This window comes from Malaclemys terrapin, chromosome 9 (genome assembly GCF_027887155.1).
Source record: "Malaclemys terrapin pileata isolate rMalTer1 chromosome 9, rMalTer1.hap1, whole genome shotgun sequence".
Taxonomy (NCBI): domain Eukaryota; kingdom Metazoa; phylum Chordata; order Testudines; family Emydidae; genus Malaclemys; species Malaclemys terrapin.
In genome coordinates, this window is record NC_071513.1 from 106,117,318 (window position 1) to 106,139,358 (window position 22,041).

At 42.0% G+C, this 22,041-nt stretch overlaps 1 protein-coding gene across 14 annotated transcripts in view; it reads left to right on the top strand.

The window, feature by feature from the left end:
• Positions 1-22,041, top strand: part of DLG1 (discs large MAGUK scaffold protein 1) — a 498,578-nt gene that overhangs the window by 451,425 nt on the left and 25,112 nt on the right. For 13 of the 14 annotated variants that reach the window (XM_054039246.1, XM_054039230.1, XM_054039232.1 and 10 more), the window contains 2 exons: positions 9,300-9,341; positions 19,511-19,561. In XM_054039246.1, coding sequence (XP_053895221.1) covers positions 9,300-9,341; positions 19,511-19,561 — 93 coding nt within the window. The remainder of the gene's footprint in view (positions 1-9,299; positions 9,342-19,510; positions 19,562-22,041) is intronic. The other variant, XM_054039240.1, reaches the window with a different exon arrangement.

Sequence of the window (22,041 nt, forward strand, 5' to 3'; positions counted from 1 at the left end):
AATATATCGGAAGGACAGAACAGGTCGTGCGGGGGGGGGGGGAGGGGAGTGGCACTATATGTGAATGAAAATGTAGAATCAAATGAAGTACAAATCTTAAGTGAATCCACATGTTCCATAGAATCTCTATGGATAGACATTTCATGCTCTAATAATATAACATTAGGGATCTATTATAGACCACCTGACCACTGACCAGGACAGTGATAGTGATGATGAAATGCTAAGGGAAATTAGAGAGGCTATCAAAATTAAGAACTCAATAATAGTGGAGGATTTCAATTATCCCCATAGTGACTGGGAACATTTCACTTCAGGACAAAATGCAGAGATAAAATTTCTCAATACTTTAAATGACTGCTTCATGGAGCAGCTGGTACGGGAACCCACAAGGGGAGAGGCAACTCTAGATTTAGTCCTGAGTGGAGCGCAGGAGCTGGTCCAAGAGGTAACTATAACAGGACCGCTTGGAAATAGTAACCATAATACAATAGCATTCAACATTCCTGTGGTAGGAAGAACATCTCAACAGCCCAACACTGTGGCATTTAATTTCAAAAGGGGGAACTATGCAAAAATGAGGGGGTTAGTTAAACAGAAGTTAAAAAGTACAGTGACTAAAGTGAAATCCCTGCAAGCTGCATGGGCACTTTTTAATGACACCATAATAGAGGCCCAACTTCATGTATACCCCAAATTAAGAAACACAGTAAAAGAACTAAAAAAGAGCCACCTTGGCTTAACAACCATGTAAAAGAAGCGGTGAGATATAAAAAGACTTTCTTTAAAAAGTGGAAGTCACATCCTAGTGAGACAAATAGAAAGGAGCATAAACACTGCCAAATTAAGTGCAAGAATGTAATAAGAAAAGCCAAAGAGGAGTTTGAAGAACCGTTAGCCAAAAACTCAAAAGGTAATAACAAAATGTTTTTTAAGTACATCAGAAGCTGGAAGCCTGCTAAACAACCAGTGGGGCCCCTTGATGATCAAGATACAAAAGGAGCGCTTAAAGACAATAAAGTCATTGCGGAGAAACTAAATGGATTCTTTGCTTCAGTCTTCACGGCTGAGGATGTTAGGGAGATTCCCAAACCTGAGCCGGCTTTTGTAGGTGACAAATCTGAGGAACTGTCACAGATTGAAGTGTCACTAGAGGAGGTTTTGGAATTAATTGATAAACTTAACATTAACAAGTCACCAGGACCAGATGGCATTCACCCAAGAGTTCTGAAAGAACTCAAATGTGAAGTTGCGGAACTATTAACTAAGGTTTGTAACCTGTCCTTTAAATCGGCTTCTGTACCCAATGGCTGGAAGTTAGCTAATGTAACGCCAATATTTAAAAAGGGCTCTAGAGATGATCCCGGCAATTACAGACTGGTAAGTCTAACGTCGGTACCGGGCAAATTAGTCGAAACAGTAGTTAAGAATAAAATTGTCAGATACACAGAAAAACATAAACTGTTGAGCAATAGTCAACATGGTTTCTGTAAAGGGAAATCGTGTCTTACTAATCTATTAGAGTTCTTTGAAGGGGCCAACAAACATGTGGACAAGGGGGATCCAGTGGACATAGCATACTTAGATTTCCAGAAAGCCTTTGACAAGGTCCCTCACCAAAGGCTCTTACGTAAATTAAGCTGTCATGGGATAAAAGGGAAGGTCCTTTCATGGATTGAGAACTGGTTAAAAGACAGGGAACAAAGGGTAGGAATTAATGGTAAATTCTCAGAATGGAGAGGGGTAACTAGTGGTGTTCCCCAAGGGTCAGTCCTCGGACCAATCCTGTTCAACTTATTCATAAATGATCTGGAGAAAGGGGTAAACAGTGAGGTGGCAAAGTTTGCAGATGATGCTAAACTGCTCAAGATAGTTAAGACCAAAGCAGACTGTGACGAACTTCAAAAAGATCTCACAAAACTAAGTGATTGGGCAACAAAATGGCAATTTAATGTGGATAAATGTAAAGTAATGCACATTGGAAAAAATAACCCCAACTATACATACAATATGATGGGGGCTATTTAGCTACAAGAAGTCAGGAAAAAGATCTTGGAGTCATCATGGATAGTTCTCTAAAGACGTCCACGCAGTGTGCAGAGGCGGTCAAAAAAGCAAACAGGATGTTAGGAATCATTAACAAGGGGATAGAGAATAAGACTGAGAATATATTATTGCCCTTATATAAATCGATGGTACGCTCACATCTCGAATACTGCATACAGATGCGGTCTCCTCATCTCAAAAAAGATATACCGGCACTAAAAAAGGTTCAGAAAAGGGCAACTAATATGATTAGGGGTTTGGAACAGGTCCCATATGAGGAGAGATTAAAGAGGCTAGGACTCTTCAGCTTTGAAAACAGGAGACTAAGGGAGGATATGATAGAGATATATAAAATCATGAGTGATGTGGAGAAAGTGGATAAGGAAAAGTTATTTACTTATTCCCATAATACAAGAACTAGGGGTCACCAAATGAAATTAATAGGCAGCAGGTTTAAAACAAATACAAGGAAGTTCTTCACACAGCGCACCGTCAACTTGTGGATCTCCTTACCTGAGGAGATTGTGAAGGCTAGGACTATAACAGCGTTTAAAAGAGAACTGGATAAATTCATGGTGGTTAAGTCCATTAATGGCTGTTAGCCAGGATGGGTAAGGAATGGTGTCCCTAGCCTCTGTTTGTCAGAGGATGGAGATGGATGAAAGGAGAGAGATCACTTTATCATTGCCTGTTAGGTCCACTCCCTCTGAGGCACCTGGCATTGGCCACTGTCGGCAGACAGGATACTGGGCTAGATGGACCTTTGGTCTGACCCGGTATGGCCATTCTTATGTTCTTATGCCCATTACTATAGTGTCACACTACTGGTGGTTATAGAGACAAGGTGGGTGAGGTAATATCTTTTATTGGACTAACTTGTGTTGGTGAGAGAGACAAGCTTTCGAGCTTACACAGAGCTCTTCTTCACCACTGAGCTCTCTGTAAGCTCAAAAGCTTGTTTCTCTCACCAATAAAAGCTGGTCCAATAAAAGATATTACCTCACCCACCTTGTCTCTCTAATATCCTGGGACCAACACAGCTATAACAACACCACATGCACAACTGGTTAGTCTAGTAAATTGATGAAATGGTGTCTCCAACAATACTGCTTGTTGTGTCCTCTGCAGGATGCAATTCTTTCACGCTCTATAGGTAGACTTTCATCTCTCTTTATTCTTCTTCAAGTAGTGTCCCTGTGGGTGCTCCACTTTAAGTGTTGGTGCGTTCCTGTGCTGCAGATTAGAGATTTTCAGTAGTAAAGCTCGGTCGGGGTGCACATGTGCAGTAGTCCTCTTGTGGTACCATTAGCACCTCATGTAGTGCACGCACAACCCGACCCATTCAGTTCCTTCTCAACTGTCCTGGGCTGCAGACGGAGCTCACTGGCCATGCTGCCTCTTCATTTTTTCCTCTCTGTAGAAAAAGTTAGATTAGCTGTAGCTTAATAAGTCTAGTTTGGTTAGTTAGTTATTGTTCTTTTAAAGAAATATTATTATAGATATTTTCTTTTGTTATTTTTCCCACCCTTTCCCCGTTGGGAAACTTTAACGGTCATGATGCCTGGCTTGCCCGGGTTTAAACGATGTGACTCTTCTTGTGAGGTGATACCCATCTCAGATGGACACTCATCGTGTGTACGTTGTTTGGGGGAGACCCATATCCCTCAAAAATATGCCCATTGCAGCAACTTTAAAGCCAGGGCAAGGCATGATCAAGTTCTCCACCTCAAGATGATTTTGATGGAAAAGTCCCTTCAGCCTCCTCTTCAGGTACAAAAATCAACATCAGCAGATGGTTCCCTGAACAAAAGCTCTGCTAATTGGAGTGCTTAGTCTTCCAAATAATCCAGGAAGTGAGCTGCGATCTCCCCTTATAGGGTCAGTCAGAGAAAGAAAGGTCCCCGGCGAGACCGCTATCCTTGGTGCTGAGCTCGAGTAGAGAGAGCATCTTTGAGGCTCCGGGCACCTCTGGCACTGTCCATTTGTGGACCTCTGCCGAGCCCCTCCACTCTGTAACGGAGTCAAGACTCTCCTCCTGCATGGCACTGACCACCCTGGTGTGGGAGTCAGTACTGAGAGCGGTACCACAGGCAATGCCATCCACGTTGGCACCTATGGACAGCCCGAAAACGGCTCTGACCGCATCAGCACCAATGGCACCACCACAGAAGCACATAGCTCCGCAACGGTTTCTACACCAGAAAGACACAGCAGTTTCTTCGGTACCCCGGTTGCCAGTGCTCAGCACTGAGGGATCGCCACGCCAACTAATGGAGCAGCTAACCACTTCACCTGCTCCCCAGCCTCTCTCCAGCGATGATGAAGAGGACATGTGGGAGCCGGTTCTCTTCCCAGCACTCTTCACCCATGGAGAGGAGACCTACATGTGAGGCCATTAAGACCAAGTCCCGCCAACCTCGAGAGATGCAACAATGGTACGGGCAGCCCTGGATTCGCCCACTGATGCCTTTCCCTCTGCAGTAGCCCCCCTGGGATCCCTGGGAGGCATATAGGGCCCACTATCCTAGACCCTTGACTCTAGCCTGAGGGGAAATTCGCCCTCCTCCACCTTCCCAGAGTAGGGACACGTCGGAAGCACCCAAAGGCGTGGAATATGAAGAGGAAGAAGGCTCAGACCAGGAAGGCATTTTGCCAGCTCATAATTCATCTTCCTCCCCTGATGAAGCCATCAGACCACCGCCTCCAACTACAGTAGACGACCTGAAACAATTTCAGGAACTCTTTAAAAGAGTAGCCACCAGCCAAGACATCCCACTTAACGGGGTGCAAGAAATCCAGCACAAGCTGCTACATATCCTACAGACATTCACTTCATCCAAAATTGCAATCCCCATCAATGATGCCATAATGGAGCCAGCAGAAAAATATTAGGCAGACCCCCACAACCATACCACCTACAAGTAAAAGAGCTGACAGGAAGTACTTTGTACCAGCTGCAGGGATGGACTTTCTCTTCTCCCACCTACAACCTAACTCCCTGGTGGTGGAAGTTGCCAACCATCGCACCAATTTCTCAGCCCCTCTTGCAAAGTACAACTTTGACAACTACAGTAAACTACAAGAATTCCTTGAGGTTCTATTAGAAGAAAAATGCCCCAAGTTCACTGCCATCTTGAACGAGGGACAACTAATTGCCCGTATGGCTTTACAGGCCTCGATGGGTATAGCAGACACTGCTGCAAGAACGACGGCCACAGCTGTCATAATGCGCAGGGTCTTATGGTTACAATCGTCCAGTATTCCAAAAGAGCTCCAACTCAAGTGGAGGATCTCCCTTTCGATCAGGAGAAGCTCTTCTCTGCAAAAATGGATGACGTCCTTCACACTATGAAGGATTCTCAGGCCACCCTACGCACTTTAGGCCTAATAAGCAACGCTGGTACACACCATATCAAAAGGGCAGAGACACCTCTTTCCATCTCCCACAACAACAGCAGTTTGACCAGAATAGAAATAAACAATGCTCACAAAGACGTAGGCCTCCTCAAACTCAGTCCTCGTCCTCACAACCATCTACTACCAAGCCACAGTTTTAAAATCTTGGTCGAGGGTCTGAACATTCTCCCCCACAATACTGTGCTGTCAGATACTCCTATCCAACCTTTTGGCCACCGCCTGCACCCGTTTTACCATGCTTGGGCAGTACTAACAATGGACCAATGGGTACTGGAGTTATAAAATCGGGTTATGCCATCCCCTTCCTCTCCTTATCCCCTACCCTACAGCCTTCTCTGTACCTCTTGGGGGACCCTTCTCACAAGCACCTTTTACAACAGGAAATGAACCATGTCCTACAACTGGATGCCGTGGAGCAAGTTCCAACTCAATACAAAGAGAAGGGTTTTTACTCCCATAATTTTCTCATCAAAAAGAAAAATGGCAGATGGAGGCTCTCTTAGGGTATGTCTACACCCAGCCGCTAATTCGGCGGCTGGCAATCGAAGTTCTGGGTTCGACTTATCGCGTCTTGTCTGGACGCGATAAGTCGAACCAGGAAGTGCTCGCCGTCGACTGCGGTACTCCAGCTAGACGAGAGGAGTACCATGAAGTCGACGGGGGAGCCTGCCTGCCGCGTGTGGACCGAGGTAAGTTCGAACTAAGGTACTTCGAACTTCAGCTACGTTATTCACGTAGCTGAAGTTGCGTACCTTAGTTCGATTTGGGGGTTTAGCGTAGACCAAGCCTTAGATCTTGGGAAACTCAACAAATTTGTGTAGAATCACAGATTAAAAATGGTCAAACTGGCCACAGTTATTCCAGCGCTAGACAAGGGGGACTGGTTTTCAGCCCTCGACCTCCAAAATGCTTATTTTCATATTATCATACACCCAGCTCACAGACGATTTTTAAGATTCACGGTAGGGCTCAACCATTACTAATACAGAGTACTATCTTTTGGCCTTTCCATTGCACTTGCAGTTTTTTCAAAAACTCACAGTAGTGGTGGCCCACTTATGAAGGAGAGGAGTGATGATATTCCTGAACCTGGACTATTGTCTACTAAAAGGTACAATTCAGGAAGAAGCGACACACATGGTGCAGACAACCATTGAACTGTTCCAGACACTACAGTTGCAGATAAATATACAGAAATCTACACTAACCCCAGTGCAACAACTGGAATTCATCAGTGCCTACCTCAATTCCACACAGGGGAGGGCACTGTTGCAACAGTCACCAGCAGCCCTCAAACATCTGCCAGAGCCTGCCTACAACTATTAGGTCATATGACAGCTACGACATTCATTGTGAGACACACGATATTACATATGCCTTGCCTGCAGAGCTGTCTGAGCACTGTGTACACTCCCAGCAAACACAATCTAAACAAAAGAGTGACAGTACCCTCAAAGGTCATTGTGTCACTAAAGTGGTGGACAAAACCAGAAAACATCTGCACAAGAATCCCTTTTCAACAGGATCCTCTATCACTAATAATCACGACTGACGTGTCGCTGATAGGCTGTGCCACTCTCTTAGACCAGTACTCCATACAAGGCAAGTGGTCAGCGATGGAACTCAGCTCCACGTCAATCTCTTGGAGCTCTGAGCGGTATGCAATGTGTACAGGCACTGCCTCCCAATCATACAGAATGAATCGATCTGCATACTGACTGACAACATAGCATGCATGTTCTATAACAATGGCCAAGGTGGACCTCACTCCCATTCACTCTGCACCAAGGCCCTGAAATTGTGGAACTGGTGCATTCACTACAACATAATCATCTTAGCTCCTGGGGTGTCAGAATATGACAGCAGACACACTAATCCAAGGGACACGAATGGGAAATACATGACAGTGTCCTCCAATCGATATTCCAGTAATGGGGCTTTACATCTGTAGACCTGTTTGCATCAGCAACAAACCACAAATGTCCACTTTTCTGCTCCAGGGCAGGACTAGCACCCAAGTCACTAGGGAATGCCTTCCTCATCTCATGGGACACATCACTCATGTATGCATTCCCACCGATACCTCTAATCTCACAAGTCATTCAGCTAGATAGGTCAGTGAAATCGATGCAGTGATGGCAGAGCCCCCTTACTCCATGTTTACTAAAGATAAGGTCACGTTGCGACCACATCCGAAATTCCATTTAAGCCAACCCATACAGCTTCTCATATTTTACCCAAAACCACATGGGACCTCACAAGAGATCATCCTACATAGACTTGATGTCAGACGAGCCATAGCGTTTTACTTAGAAAGAACCAACCCCTTCTGGAAATCTCCAAGACTATTTATTTCCACAACAGAATGCTCCAAGGGATGTGCAGTATCAACCCAGAGACTATCTAAATGGACCTCTACTTGTATCCAACTCTACTATCAACTGCATAACAAGGAACCACCACCAGGGATCTGATCCCACTCTACTCATGCCATTGCTACATCTATAGCCTTCCTGAACAATGTCCCTGTGATAGACATATTCACATGGGCCTCAGAGCATACGTTTGCAAAACACTATGTTATCACTCAGTCCTCTAGGTCAGACACTATATTGAAAACATTAATCAGGTTATCTATCATGCTGTGCATAACTTACTTTTGTAATATTTGCTAAATCACTAAAAGCTTATTTATATTTCAACCATGGATTCCCTCCTTCATAATCCACTTTCTTCATGATCTTGGAGTGAAAGAGCCATGCTGAATTTGTGAGATCACAAATACTCTCCATGACAACAAGCTTGTGGTATCAGAAGTACAGGTTTAGTAATTCACTGTAGGATCAAGTAGGATGAGAAGCTGAGCTGGGAAGGGAATGAGAAAACATGTATATTGTTCTTTAAGTCATAACAAAGGGAACACAGAAAAAACCTACCCATGTAAACTTCCATCTGCTGTTTTGATCTGTATCAAATGCTGATTTATATACCCTTTATGCATTCTCTAAACTGTCAGTTTAATACATCAATAAATCCTTCACCTGCGTTAATAAACTGTTGCTGTACATAAGTCTCTAAAAATGGAAAGCAAAGTATATTTCACTTTTAAACAACATATAGCATAGAAACTTTCAAATCTGGTAAAACAGTAATTTTTAATTAAGATAAACCACACAACACATTTTTATTAAGATAAACAAACCATAAAATGGGTTGGTTATTATGTGAAAAGCATGAGTTCCACATTGATACTCGGCACAAGACTGTTAAGTTCTTAAAAGCAAAACAGAAAACAAAGTAGATCTTAATTCTGCAGTGCACCTCAGATAAATTATAAAGGGTTAATTAACATACTATAAAAGGTAAAGTATCTACTACTGAACTAATTACTATACTCAGTGTATACTCCATTATTTTCTGCTGCTAGACTCTCTGTGAAGATTAGTGACATGTCTCTCGAGTGCATCCTGCATTAGTAACAAGCTTGGACAATAACATACCTTAAAGATGCAGTCCTACAGCTTTTGCACAGCAAAAATGCCTCATGAGGTAAATGCACAAGGATTGCAGGACTGGGTGTGAAACGTGGATTCATATTTTTTTCATAGTCTTACTTCTATGTGAAAAATGCTGTATTACTACAGTTCTTTTTGTGTAATATTGAGCTAAATGATGAGAGCTATCAGAAATATCTTTTATATGCATTATCTATGGGTCTCATATCCTTGATCAGTGTTAGTATTGTCTTTCATCTTGATTATGTTTGTCAGTTTTTCTTTTGAACCCCATGTCATTTAGTGTGTTTTCCTTATTTTTCCATTCTGTTGTAATTTCAGAACATGTAACCTCTAATGCCAGCGATAGTGAAAGTAGTTACCGTAAGTGTTATAAGTTCCTTCTTTATTTTGAATCGTTGTTAATACCTTTAAGTTTGGGTTTGTCTGGGTATTTTTTTTCAGATAGTCACACGATACATAAAATAAGATCACCTGATCAGCTCCAACTGAAATCCATATTTATCTGCTCAGATGAGTTGCTGAGAAATTTTCTGTTTATATCACTGAGAGTACTTAGGCCTTGTCAAAACAAAGTTGCGTCATTTTTACTTAAATAGATTTTTACTAATAGATTTAATTGAACTGGTGCGAACCCCTTGTGAACATTCTTATTTTGGTGTAAGAGTGACTAATTGACTTAAACTGAATCAAAATCAACTTGGTTTAAACTGAAGTGAGAGGGTCCACTTGATCTTTTGTACTAGTTTAACTAAATCGGTTTAAAATTTCACCTTTGGTTAAACCGGTGCAACTTTCTTCTGTAGACAAGCACTTAGTAAGTTTTGTATTAACAATGTAAGCTGATAAATTCAAGGCATAATTGCATGCTTAATTATGAAATACTTGTTTTTTTAAAAGTGTGATATGTAAATATCTTTAATGAAGGTGAGGGTGAGTTGGTGTTAATTTCTCCTTCTCTTCAGGCTTTTACTTAGTAGTTTTGTCAAATAGGGCTGCTTATTTTGAGTTGTCTTCAAAGGCTATACAATGCATGGCTAGTATTTAGCACCAGAATTAATGTTGTTAAATGAAACCCCTGGACTCTGTCATTCTAATTGCATGATACATTTTAAAGACTAGACTGAGTTTAAATGTTGTTGTTTTTATTACAGTAGCACCTTAAGGCCCAGACAGGGATTTGGGGCCCCATTGTGCTAGGCACTGTACAAAGTTGTGTTAAAAAGATAGTCCCTTTCCCAAAGTGATTACTATTCAGGGCTTCGATCCTGCAATTTATTTCATGTAGACAGACCCCCCTCTCCCCACAACAAAATTACTAAGGCTCCAAGCAGGCACAGGAGTGTCCCAAACACAGTGATTTGTGGGATCAAGACATACTGTACAATATAACAGATAGATGAAACATACAGGAAATTGGTAGAGCTGAAGAACCTGGTAACAGACAGGCATACCTTAGCACTGTGAGTTTTAGCCAGGGCTCACCACCTGTTGTCTGTTTGCCAAGTATAAATTCCTGAAAGGTATTTTAGGAACTGTTGTTATAAAGTTTGGATAGAAGGTGGGGAATGGGTCAAGAAGAGGTAAATGAGTTTGGGAGCTTTGCATCCTTTTAAACGGACACTGCCAAGTCAATTTTGGCACAAAACTAAATTTTATTAGTAGGAATATCCTTAATAGAAAATATTTTAAGCAAACAAGTATTCTCTGTGTTTGCAACCCTGATATTGCTGCATTCTTGAGCAAATGAAAGTGAAATTGATAAGAAACTATTAACAAAAGTGAAACTGACTAGTCTTTGTATTGTAGAAACAGAGAAATACAAAACAGAAACAGCAAGGATGAAGAAAAGTTAACTAATTGGTAATGTTAGCCACATAGGTAAATTTACGCTTAAAAAACTGGGTTTTATTAACCTGACAGTGTCTCTTGAAAGCTGCTGTTTTCTTAAGTTTTCCAGTCACTCATCAGTGCTTCTATTTTGTCTTAGATAGGTGATTCATTATAGGTGATGATATGTGGGCTTTATTCTTCATTGGCAAAAACTCTATGCACATTATAAATGTTCTGTTGAATTTCTTGACAGAATGTGTAATTCTAAGCAATAATTATTTTTATTAAAGTTACCTCTTTAATTTCTTCTTACTGCTGTCTAATATGAAAGTTATCTTGATTACAGATGAGTATGGTTGTTCAAAAGGTCCATTCTATTAATATCTGTTTTTCTAAAGTGTTCAACAGTATTGACAATATATACTTTTTGCCCTCAACCAATGGGTTGTTTATATTTGCTATTGCTGTTTCTGTTTAATGTTTTGCTTAACTGATTTTTGACTTTATAGGAAAGTGATTTTTTTCAAAAAGTATTTGATTACATATTAGCTGGAGTCCCTCATAGCTGAGTTGATAGTTGAGCGACTTTGTTTCTCTCTCTAGCCTAAAAGAGGTTCTGAAAGTATATACTGTCTTTCTCTAAATCCATTTGCATGAGTTACTTTTTGAGGTGTTCAGTTATCCGAGTTGCATGTTTTTTATCTTAACTACTAAGAAAAAATTTCAAACTGATGTGCATTCATCTATTGCTATAATAGACTCAGACCACAAAGTAAATAATCTAAATAAATGACAGTTCTTCAAGTGATGGTCCCTTTGTGTATTCCACACGTGGGTATCTATGCGCCTGAGTCCAGAAATTTGAGCAAGCAGAATCCACACATGCGCAGTAGATCTCCTTGTGCTCCAAATTGAGAACATAAAGGGGCAGTGCGAATCAACGTCTCTCCAATTCCTCATTACTGCCACATGACCTGAGTTGGAATTCCATATCCATTTTAATCTTCCTTTTTTGTGAAACTATAATACAATTTGTAAATAGTTTAGTAGTTAGTATTTTAATATTTTATAGTTTACAGTTACTCCCCACTTCGGGATGCTTCTCCCTCCGAAGGGGGATTATGCCAAAAGTTCCAGGGTTCAAGAACTGTTTCTCTTGTTCCCATTCCTTCTCCATCAGAGATGACCACTGGTGCTGCTTTTATTGCCTTGGGATATTGCCACAAAGTGCAGTATCTGCCATTCTTTCCCTCCCAGAACTTGGGAGGGAGGAGAGCTCCATCTATAGAAGCACCTCATGGAGCAGGCTATGAAACCCTATTCAGATTCAGGCTAGGGAGAGACCCCATCTCCACCCCATACAACAGCCTCAAATAATGAGCAGTGCCCCTCTAGCACAAGCTCCAGAATATCTGTATTCACCTTTCCCACAGAAGGTTTCTTAGATTCCTCATTGGGCAGGACAACTTCCAATTCAGGGTCCTTCCATTCACACTAGCTGCATCACCCAGAGTCTTCACAAATGTCCTTTCAGTAGTAGCAGCTTGGATGAAATGAAATAGTTTTACTGTCTTTCTGTATCTCAATAACTGGCTTCTGACAGGCAGGTCCATCAGAGGAGGCTAGTCAGCAACAGCATTCCTACTCCATCTTCCCTGGGAATTTCCATCAACTACAAAAAGTCTACTCTGACCTCCCTGAGGACCTTAGATTTCATAGGAGCAACCTTGGATTTGACTACAGCAAGAGTCTATCTTCCCACTGAGAGATTCCACATCATGAGCAATCTAATAAAACACATCACCTTGACATTCTGCACTCCAAAGCACCCCATATTTCTCATGGCGATGAGTCACTCCTGGAGTGCAACCTGGAATTGGGGTACCACTGAACTCTCTGACTCACCAGCCTGGGTTCCCTCTCGCACTGTGCTGCTGTGACAAGCTGCAGACCACTCCCGGTCCTATACTCCCACCAGCAGTCGCACAGGCAGGGACATCCAGAGCTGCAGTTACATGCAGGCTCTGGCCAGCCACTGCATGAATCAACAATAGAGAGGCTAGTACCCTTTCTAATCCCCCCAGCTCCCCAGCCTAGGACCCCAGAGCTGTACTGTCCTGCCCTGGTCAAAAACCTGACCAGCATGAATTTATTACCCAGTTCAGTCCTCCCTCGACATGGAGAGGAATATGCACAACGCCTTTGTTAACTGAGCTGAGATTTCCCCAAACTCTTCCCTCAAAAACACACTGGTTAAGATAAAACAAAACAAGTTAAAATCTATCTTTCTGTAGTTAATAAAGTGATAAGTGATAGCAAACAGATCAAAGTAGATTACCTAGCAAATAAACAAAACTGCAGTCTAAGCCTAATGTACTAGATAGGATTTGAATCAGCAATATCTCACCCTGACTGATGATACAAGCAGTCCACCAAGCTTCCATACACAGGCTAGAAATCATGGTAGCCTGGGACCAGCACTTCCCCCAGTTCAGTCTTTGATCCTCAGGTGTTTCCAGGTGTTCTCTTGTGTGGGGATTGAGCTTCCGAAATGATGTCACTCCCCATCTTTTATAGTCTCTCCATATGGCAAGACTCTCCCCTTTGTTCTAAGCCAAGTTCCCAGGCAAAGAGAGACCTTTGCTTTATGAAAAGCTAAATGGAGTTCAGTGTCATGTGGTCTGGCCACATGCCCTTGCATGCCTTGCTGAGTCATAGCAGCCATTATCCGTAGGCTGTCTGAGGATACGCTCTTCCATGGTCCACTGTCTTTGCTGATGGGCCATTAGCACTGTCTAGTTGTGGGTGTTTCCAACTTCACAACATCTTTCAGTAACGAATGCATAGCAAAACTTTACAGCTTCGCATACAATGACAGCACATACAATCCAACGAGATATTAATGTTTAGCAGATCAAGACTTTGAGAATGATACCTCACAAGGCATATTTTGTACAAAACATATCATAATTACACCACCAAGTATGGGGTGCTTTTGAGTGGAGAACGTCACATCACCCTCAAACCTCATACCACTGTCAGGACTTGCCTTTCCATCCTTGGCCACATGGATTCATGAATCCACATTACACCAATTGCCAGGCTCCAACTCTGCTGTTTACAGACCTGGCTTCAATCTGTCTACTCACCAGAAAAAGACAATGTCAATGCCAAAGTAACAGTTCCAGCCAAGGTTTTCGTCTCTCTCACCTGGTGAACAAAGCTGGAGAAAGTTGGGATGGGATTTCCTTTCCTGACCCCTGTATCAGAGGCAACTATAGTCATATGCCTCCATATTGGGTTGGGGAACTCTTATGAACAATCATACCACACCAGGATTTGGACCCATCAAGAGGCTGGGATGTACATCAGCTTACTGGAACTAAGGGCAGTCTGTTGGACCTGCAATGCATTCCTTCTGCTCAGCCGATCCTGTCACATGCAAGTAATATCAGATAATATGTCAACTGTCTTCCGTGTAAACAAGCAGGGGAGAACATCCTCTGAAAACATCCACTCAGTGTGCAGCGGCAGTCAAAAAAGCGAACAGAATGCTCGGAATAATTAAGAAGGGGATAGAAAATAGGACAGAAAATACCATGTTGCCGCTATATAAATCTTGAATACTGTGTGCAGATGTGGTCTCCCCATCTCAAAGAAGATATACTGGAATTGGAAAAGGTTCAGAAAAGGGAAACAGAAATTATTAGGGGTATGGAACGGCTTCCGTCTGAGGAGAGATTAGTAAGACTGGGACTTTTCAGCTTGGAAAAGAGACGGCTAAGGGGAGCTATGATTGAGGTCTATAAAATCATGACTGATGTAGAGAAAGTAGATAAGGAAATGTTGTTTACCACTTCTCATAACACAAGAACTAGGGGTCACCAAATGAAATTAATAGGCAGCAGGTTTAAAACAAATAAAAGGAAGTATTTCTTCATACAATGCAAAGTCAACCTGTGGAACTCCTTGCCAGAGGATGTTGTGAAGGCCAAGACCATAACTGGGTTCAAAAAAGAACTAGATAAATTCATGGAGGATAGGTCCATCAATGGCTATTAGCCAGGATGGGAAGGAATGGTGTCCCTAGCCTCTGTTTGCCAGAAGCTGGGAATGAGCGACAGGGGATGGATCATTTGATGATTCCCTGTTCTGTTCATTCCCTCTGGGGCACCTGGCACTGGCCACTGTCGGAAGACAGGATACTGGGCTAGATGGACCTTTGGTCTGACCCATTAGGACCATTCTTATTTTCTTAAACAAGATCCCTCCCTCTTTGTGTGGAGATACACCAACTCCAGGCGTTGACTATCAGACATCACATCACTCTCTTAGATCTACCAGGCATGTAGAACTCCCTAGCAGACACTCAGCAGATATTTTTCAACAGACCATGAATGGGAGATTCACAATTTTGTTCTCAACAACATCTTCAGCCAGTGGGGAAAACACTGTCATGGGATCTGTTGCCTCAAAAGAGAACATAAAACTTCTCTTTTACTGCTCCAGAATGCTCTGGGCTGAGGCTCAAAGGGCAGCTCCCTTCTGTTACCCTGGAGGGACCTCCTATCCTGTCCCTCTGATACCACAAGTCCTGCAAAAGATCTGTCATGACAGAGCTCAGGTCATCCTTATTGAGCTCAGTTGGACAAGTCACGGCTGATTCTCAGACCTCCTGAGAATTTTGACATGTCCGCCCATCAACATCTGACCATTTCTGGATCTATTGATTTAACACAATGGCACAATAAGGCATCTCAAATCGGTGCCAGTGCACCTCAAGGCCTGGTACTGTATTTGGATGGACATAAGATGTAGAGCTTTATAAAGAAATACAATAAATTCATGGAGATATCCCATCTCCTAGAACTGGAAGGGACCTTGAAAGGTCATTGAGTCCAGCCCCCTGCCTTCTCTAGCAGGACTAAGTACTGATTTTGCCCCAGATCCCTACGTGGCCCCCTCAAGGATTGAACTCACAAACCTGGGTTTAGCAGGCCAATGCTCAAACCACTGAGCTGTCCCTCCCCCCAATGCTCAATAATGGTTCAGTCCATCCTCAACCAGAGTAGAAAGGATTTGACTATAAAATGGTATTAAGCCAAATGGAAACATTTCTCCTCTTGGTTATGACAACACCAGTTATCTCCAGAGTCCGCTGGGATCCTAGCTATCCTAGATTACCTACTTACCTTTAAGATGTCAGGTCTCTTCCTCAGTTAGCTATGGGTCCATCGGGCAGCAATCAGTGCTGCTCCTCCTCCTATTGAGGATCACACTGTTTTCACTCATCCTATGACAACTAGATTCCTTTAAGGACTTATTAGAACTTTTCCACAATTGGTAAGGCCAGTGTTTCAGTGGGCCCTCAACCTCGTTCTGTCAGCTCTCACCAAACCTCCTTTTGAATTATTAGCCACCCATTCTATGTCCCATCACAGAATTAAAGTTGCCTTCCTAGGTAGGGTGACCAGATGTCCTGATTTTATAGGGACAGTCCCGATTTTTGGGTCTCTTTCTTATATAGGCTCCTATTACCCCCACCCTCCACCCTGATTTTTCACATTTGCTGTCTGGTCACCCTATTCCTAGGCCCCATCACATGAACAAGAAGGGTGAGTGAGCTGGGAGCACTCATGGCAGATCCACCATTTACTACTTTTCATAAAGCAAAGGTCTCTCTTTGCCTTCACCCAAAAATTCACCCCAGAGTTTCTTATCAGTCAAACTAACCACTTACCAATATTTTTTCCAAAGTTGCAGGCCTCCAGTGAGGAGTGCATCAGACAGGCACTGGCATTTTATCTGCAAAGAACAAAAACAATTAGAAAAACACCAAGGCTTTTTATTACCATAACAGAGAGGTAGAGAGTGAAGCTGTATCTGCCCTGAGGCTCTCTAAATGGATTTCAGCCTGCATTACCCTTTGCTATCAATGATCTCATATTCTGCCCCTCCCTCCCATAGAGGGAGTGAGAGCCAGGGGTGCCACTGGGGGAAGAGGGGGGCAGGCGAGGGAGCGAAGCCCTCCCCCCCACACGCTCTCCTGACACATTCAGTAGAATAGTGTCCCCAGGCTGGTAGTTCTGCTGCTGCTGTGGCCTCAGAGGCAGGGCGGTGCTTTCCCCTCCTAGAGAGAACAGCAGCGGCAGAGGAGCTCGGGCTGCTACTACTGATGGTCAGCAGGGGTGGTGCTGCCTTTCTAGGTTTCCCTGCATGCTGTCCGTAGAGAAGGGGTAATGCGAGGACTTGGAGCTGGCTCTGGAGGTGCTGGTTCTGGGAAAGGGGTACTATGGTGTTCACCTGGGGAATAGTGTTGCCACTGCCAGGCCTTGTTTACTGCACAGTCTGTGCAGGTGCCACCCAGGACTCTGCTGCCATCTCCTAGTAGTGCATGAGGCAGGGCTGGGCTAGCTTAGTCCCAGGCGTTTGGCTGGAGTGACAGGCCAGCCTGGCCACCAGAAGATGCTACTGTGGAGTGGGGGGATGGCACAGAAATCCACCAATCCTTCCCAGTAAATTGGGGTTCCAAATTACATCTGTTAAGGCCCATCCCCTACCCATCTTGGCTCACCCAACTCCAGCTTCTGTACCCACACCCCACCCAACCTCTGGGTGTCTACCCCAACATCATCCCTCTGCTGGGATTTCCCTCCCCCCTGCCAAGTCTCTTGATCCTATTCCACTCCCCCAGCCCCTAAACTCCACCTTCTGCCCCCATGGCCTCCATACAAAGTGTGGATTTTAGTCACACCCCTACCCCACAAAACAAGACACTCCCATTTGCTGCAGAATTGCTGTTTTAGTTAGCATGCAAAGCTGATGCTATATGGTAAAATTTCAGAAAACGTGGGTTAAATTTTTTATACTTCACTGCCACCTGCTTGAGATCCCAAGTGATGCCCTAGTGACAGCCAGAGTACAAGCAACCTCTACAGCATCTTTGTGAGACATACCTTTACAAGAAAAATATAGGGCAGCTACCTGGAGCTCCTTACAAACTTTTACAAGACACTGCTTTGGTCCACTCTTCTACTACAGATACAGCTGTGGGGACAGCAATCTTGCAGAAAGCCATAACATCTGCATCCCACCATTTCCTCCTTGAATACTGCCTACTAATCTCCCACGTGTGGGAATACATGTAGAGGAAGAAGAAATGGAGATTGGTTACTTATAACTGGAATGGTGGTTCTTCAAGATGTGTGGTCCTCTACCCACCATCTGTCCCCTCTGCTGTGGATCACGTCTAGATTTGCGATAAGGAAAGGAACTGGGCAGGTGTCAGTCTGTGCTGCCCTTTATGCCCTTAGTTCAGAGCACAAGAAAATCTACGGCACGCATGTGGACCAACAGACTCTGTTTGCTAGAATTTCCAGACTCAGGAGTCTGGTGCCCATACGTACCCATGTGTGGAATACAGATGGGACCACACATCTTGAAGAACCTCCAGTGAGTGGTAAGTAATGTCCATTTCCTCTGAGATTAAAAACGTTGTTTTTTTTTTTTTAAAAGCATGCTCTTTGCTTTGAAATAAAAGAGGGTGGGGGATATTTATAGCAATATATGAATTTAGAAAGACCTTCAGATGTCATCCATTGCTATACTATTGTAGCAGCATTAGGGTCACTTATTACACATGAATGTGTATGATGAACTTCAATGAATTCTCCAAAAATTAGCCAAGCAAGTTATTAGTTGTATTAGTTGAATATTCAAAAGGACATCTTGTTTAAAGAATAATTAATGTGTAATCTGAATTGCTAGCTTTTGAATTTTTAATTGTATAGTCTGTTAATTAGTTGACTTGATTAATAGATTTTAATAAAATCTTACTGTGAAAGATTTTCATCATGATGAACACTCCATTTTTTAATAGTGCAGTGATGGCAGCTGAAGTATATTTCAAATGCTTGCAGCTATTGAAGGTCAATATTAAGTTATGTTTTTATCTCATTCACTGCTGATGTGCTTTCTGGAGCTGAGAACAGTCTCAGTATTTACATCTTTCCAAGTTCAAATTTAAAATTCCTTTGTCATAAATAAAATGTGTTGATAAACATTATTTTGCATATACAGTATAAAAATGCCTTTTCTTAATTAAGAACTGTACTATATAAGGATATTTTGGCTAAATATCCATTTATGAAAAAGCTTATGCAACAGCTTAAGACAGTCGTATACAAGTTTTGGGCTTTTTTTGTTTAAATATAAAACAAGAAAATCTACAGTCTAAATATTGACTATCTAGTGTAGAAAGGATCTCAATGCAAGTGCTTCTGCGTCTAGCAGTGAATGACAGCATGCATGCATTGTGTTCAGTAAAACATTTGTAAGAGCATTTAATAGTGCCTAAAACTTCTCTTATCTCATGCTTGATGTAAATGAAACATGCTAACATTTCCCATAAAAATCTTCATGCTGTAAATAAGGTTATGTACACTTTATTTATTTAATAAAACAGGTATGTCCATTTTATTATGAAATTTTTGTTTGGCTCATATTTGTGATTTTCTGATGTATCACTCTATAGAGAACTTCCTTCATCGGTATTATCATGACATATTTTGTTGAGGATTGTCTGATCTAATTTTCTTTCATTAAAGGATTAAAGTTTTCTACATGTATGCCAAATTTTTTAAAACAAAAGCTACTTATCAGTTCAGCAAATTTCCTTACATATGTGTTTAAATTTTTAGGTGGCCAAGAAGAATACGTCTTGTCTTATGAACCAGTCAGCCAACAAGAAGGTTTGTAGAACCTATTAAATTTAAAAAAAAAATACATTTATTGAGATATCAAAATGTTCCAAGTATCAGGGTGTAGCCGTGTTAGTCTGTATCCACAAAAACAACAAGGAGACCGGTGGCACCTTAAAGACTAACAGATTTATTTGGGCATAAGCTTTCGTGGGTAAAAAACCCACTTCTTCAGACACACGAAAGCTTATGCCCAAATAAATCTGTTAGTTTTTAAGGTGCCACCAGACAAAATGTTCCAAGTGTCTCTAGACACTGACATTACACTTAACACCTCAAAAACCTATTATACAGTAGATGAATTACAATATTATTCCAGTACATACATTATAATGCCATTAATACTAATTAGTGCTAGTCCCTAGTAATATCTATACACCACTGACTTTACACAGGGATAATTTATTTTTAAGAGTTTTATCTGAATTTTAATCCTGACAGATCCTAGAGCTTGATTACTTGTTTTTAAATACTCTAATATCTTCCTATCTGCTCTAATTCCATTTCCCCATTCCAGAACAGCAAAAAAAAGTAGTATGTCTCTAAATTATTGACCTGTTTAAAGTTCTAACAATAGCTGGTAAAAATATTTTTTTCACTGTATTTGACCATTTTTCGAAAATTGAATTTTTCACAGAAACATTTAAATATTTTAAATGTTTTGGTTTTTGAAAATTTCCAGCTGAAAACTTTTAGTGAAAAAGGAGCCTATTTGTTCCTACTCTAAATATCCCTTTCCACCCCAGCATTTTTGGAGGACCACTTTCATTAGCTTAGTCACATAGTGGGATTTTTTTCAAAATTTTTGGAAATGAAACTTTTTTGCTTCAAAACTGTGTCTGAAAATGGGCGGGGGGGGGGTGTCAAAATGTTGTAAAACTTAATAGGATAACATTTAATTTTGAATTGGCCACAATTCCTTCATAGCTTTTTAACATTTTTAAGTTATTTTTAGGTCCAACCACCATTTCAGAGTTAGAAAGGGGTCAGAACAAGGGCAATAGCTATAGATTTTTGGACTGATTTTCTGAGGTACTGAGTGTTGAGTTGTTAGGATCTATTCCAGATATTTGGAATTTGAAATTAAAAAGGCTGTCTGTTCTGATTACTCTGCATGTGCAGTATATAATTACAATAGCATTTATGAAGTACATCAGAAATAAAGTGTCCACTTTAAAGTTATAGCAAGATAAAGCTTTTGTACTTTTGTACAAGGACAAGTACAGAGTCCTGCACTTAGGACGGAAGAATCCCATGCACTGCTACAGACTAGGGACCAAATGGCTAGGCAGCAGTTCTGCAGAAAAGGACCTAGGGGTTACAGTGGACAAGAAGCTGGATATGAGTCAACAGTGTGCCATTGTTGCCAAGAAGGCTAACAGCATTTTGGGCTGTATAAGTAGGGGCATTGCCAGCAGATCGAGGGACGTGATCGTTCCCCTCTATTTGACTTTGGCGAGGCCTCATAGATTCATAGATTATAGGACTGGAAGGGACCTCGAGAGGTCATCGAGTCCAGTCCCCTGCCCGCATGGCAGGACCAAATACTGTCTAGACCATCCCTGATAGACATTTATCTAACCTACTCTTAAATATCTCCAGAGACGGAGATTCCACAACCTCCCTAGGCAATTTGTTCCAGTGTTTAACCACCCTGACAGGAACTTTTTCCTAATGTCCAACCTAGACCTCCCTTGCTGCAGTTTAAACCCATTGTTTCTGGTTCTATCCTTAGAGGCTAAGGTGAACAAGTTCTCTCCCTCCTCCTTATGACACCCTTTTAGATACCTGAAAACTGCTATCATGTCCCCTCTCAGTCTTCTCTTTTCCAAACTAAACAAACCCAGTTCTTTCAGCCTTCCTTCATAGGTCATGTTCTCAAGACCTTTAATCATTCTTGTTGCTCTTCTTTGGACCCTCTCCAATTTCTCCACATCTTTTTTAAAATGCGGCGCCCAGAACTGGACACAATACTCCAGCTGAGGCCTAACCAGAGCAGAGTAGAGCGGAAGAATGACTTCTCGTGTCTTGCTCACAACACACCTGTTAATGCATCCCAGAATCATGTTTGCTTTTTTTGCAACAGCATCACACTGTTGACTCATATTTAGCTTGTGGTCCACTATAACCCCTAGATCCCTTTCTGCCGTACTCCTTCCTAGACAGTCTTTTCCCATTCTGTATGTGTGAAATTGATTTTTCCTTCCTAAGTGGAGCACTTTGTATTTGTCTTTGTTAAACTTCATCCTGTTTAACTCAGACCATTTTTCCAATTTGTCCAGATCATTCTGAATTATGACCCTGTCCTCCAAAGTAGTTGCAATCCCTCCCAGTTTGGTATCATCCGCAAACTTAATAAGCGTACTTTCTATGCCAATATCTAAGTCATCTGAAGTACTGTGTCCAGTTTTGGGCCCCACACCAATGTGGAAAAATTAGAAATAGTCCAGCGGAGAGCAACAAAAATGATT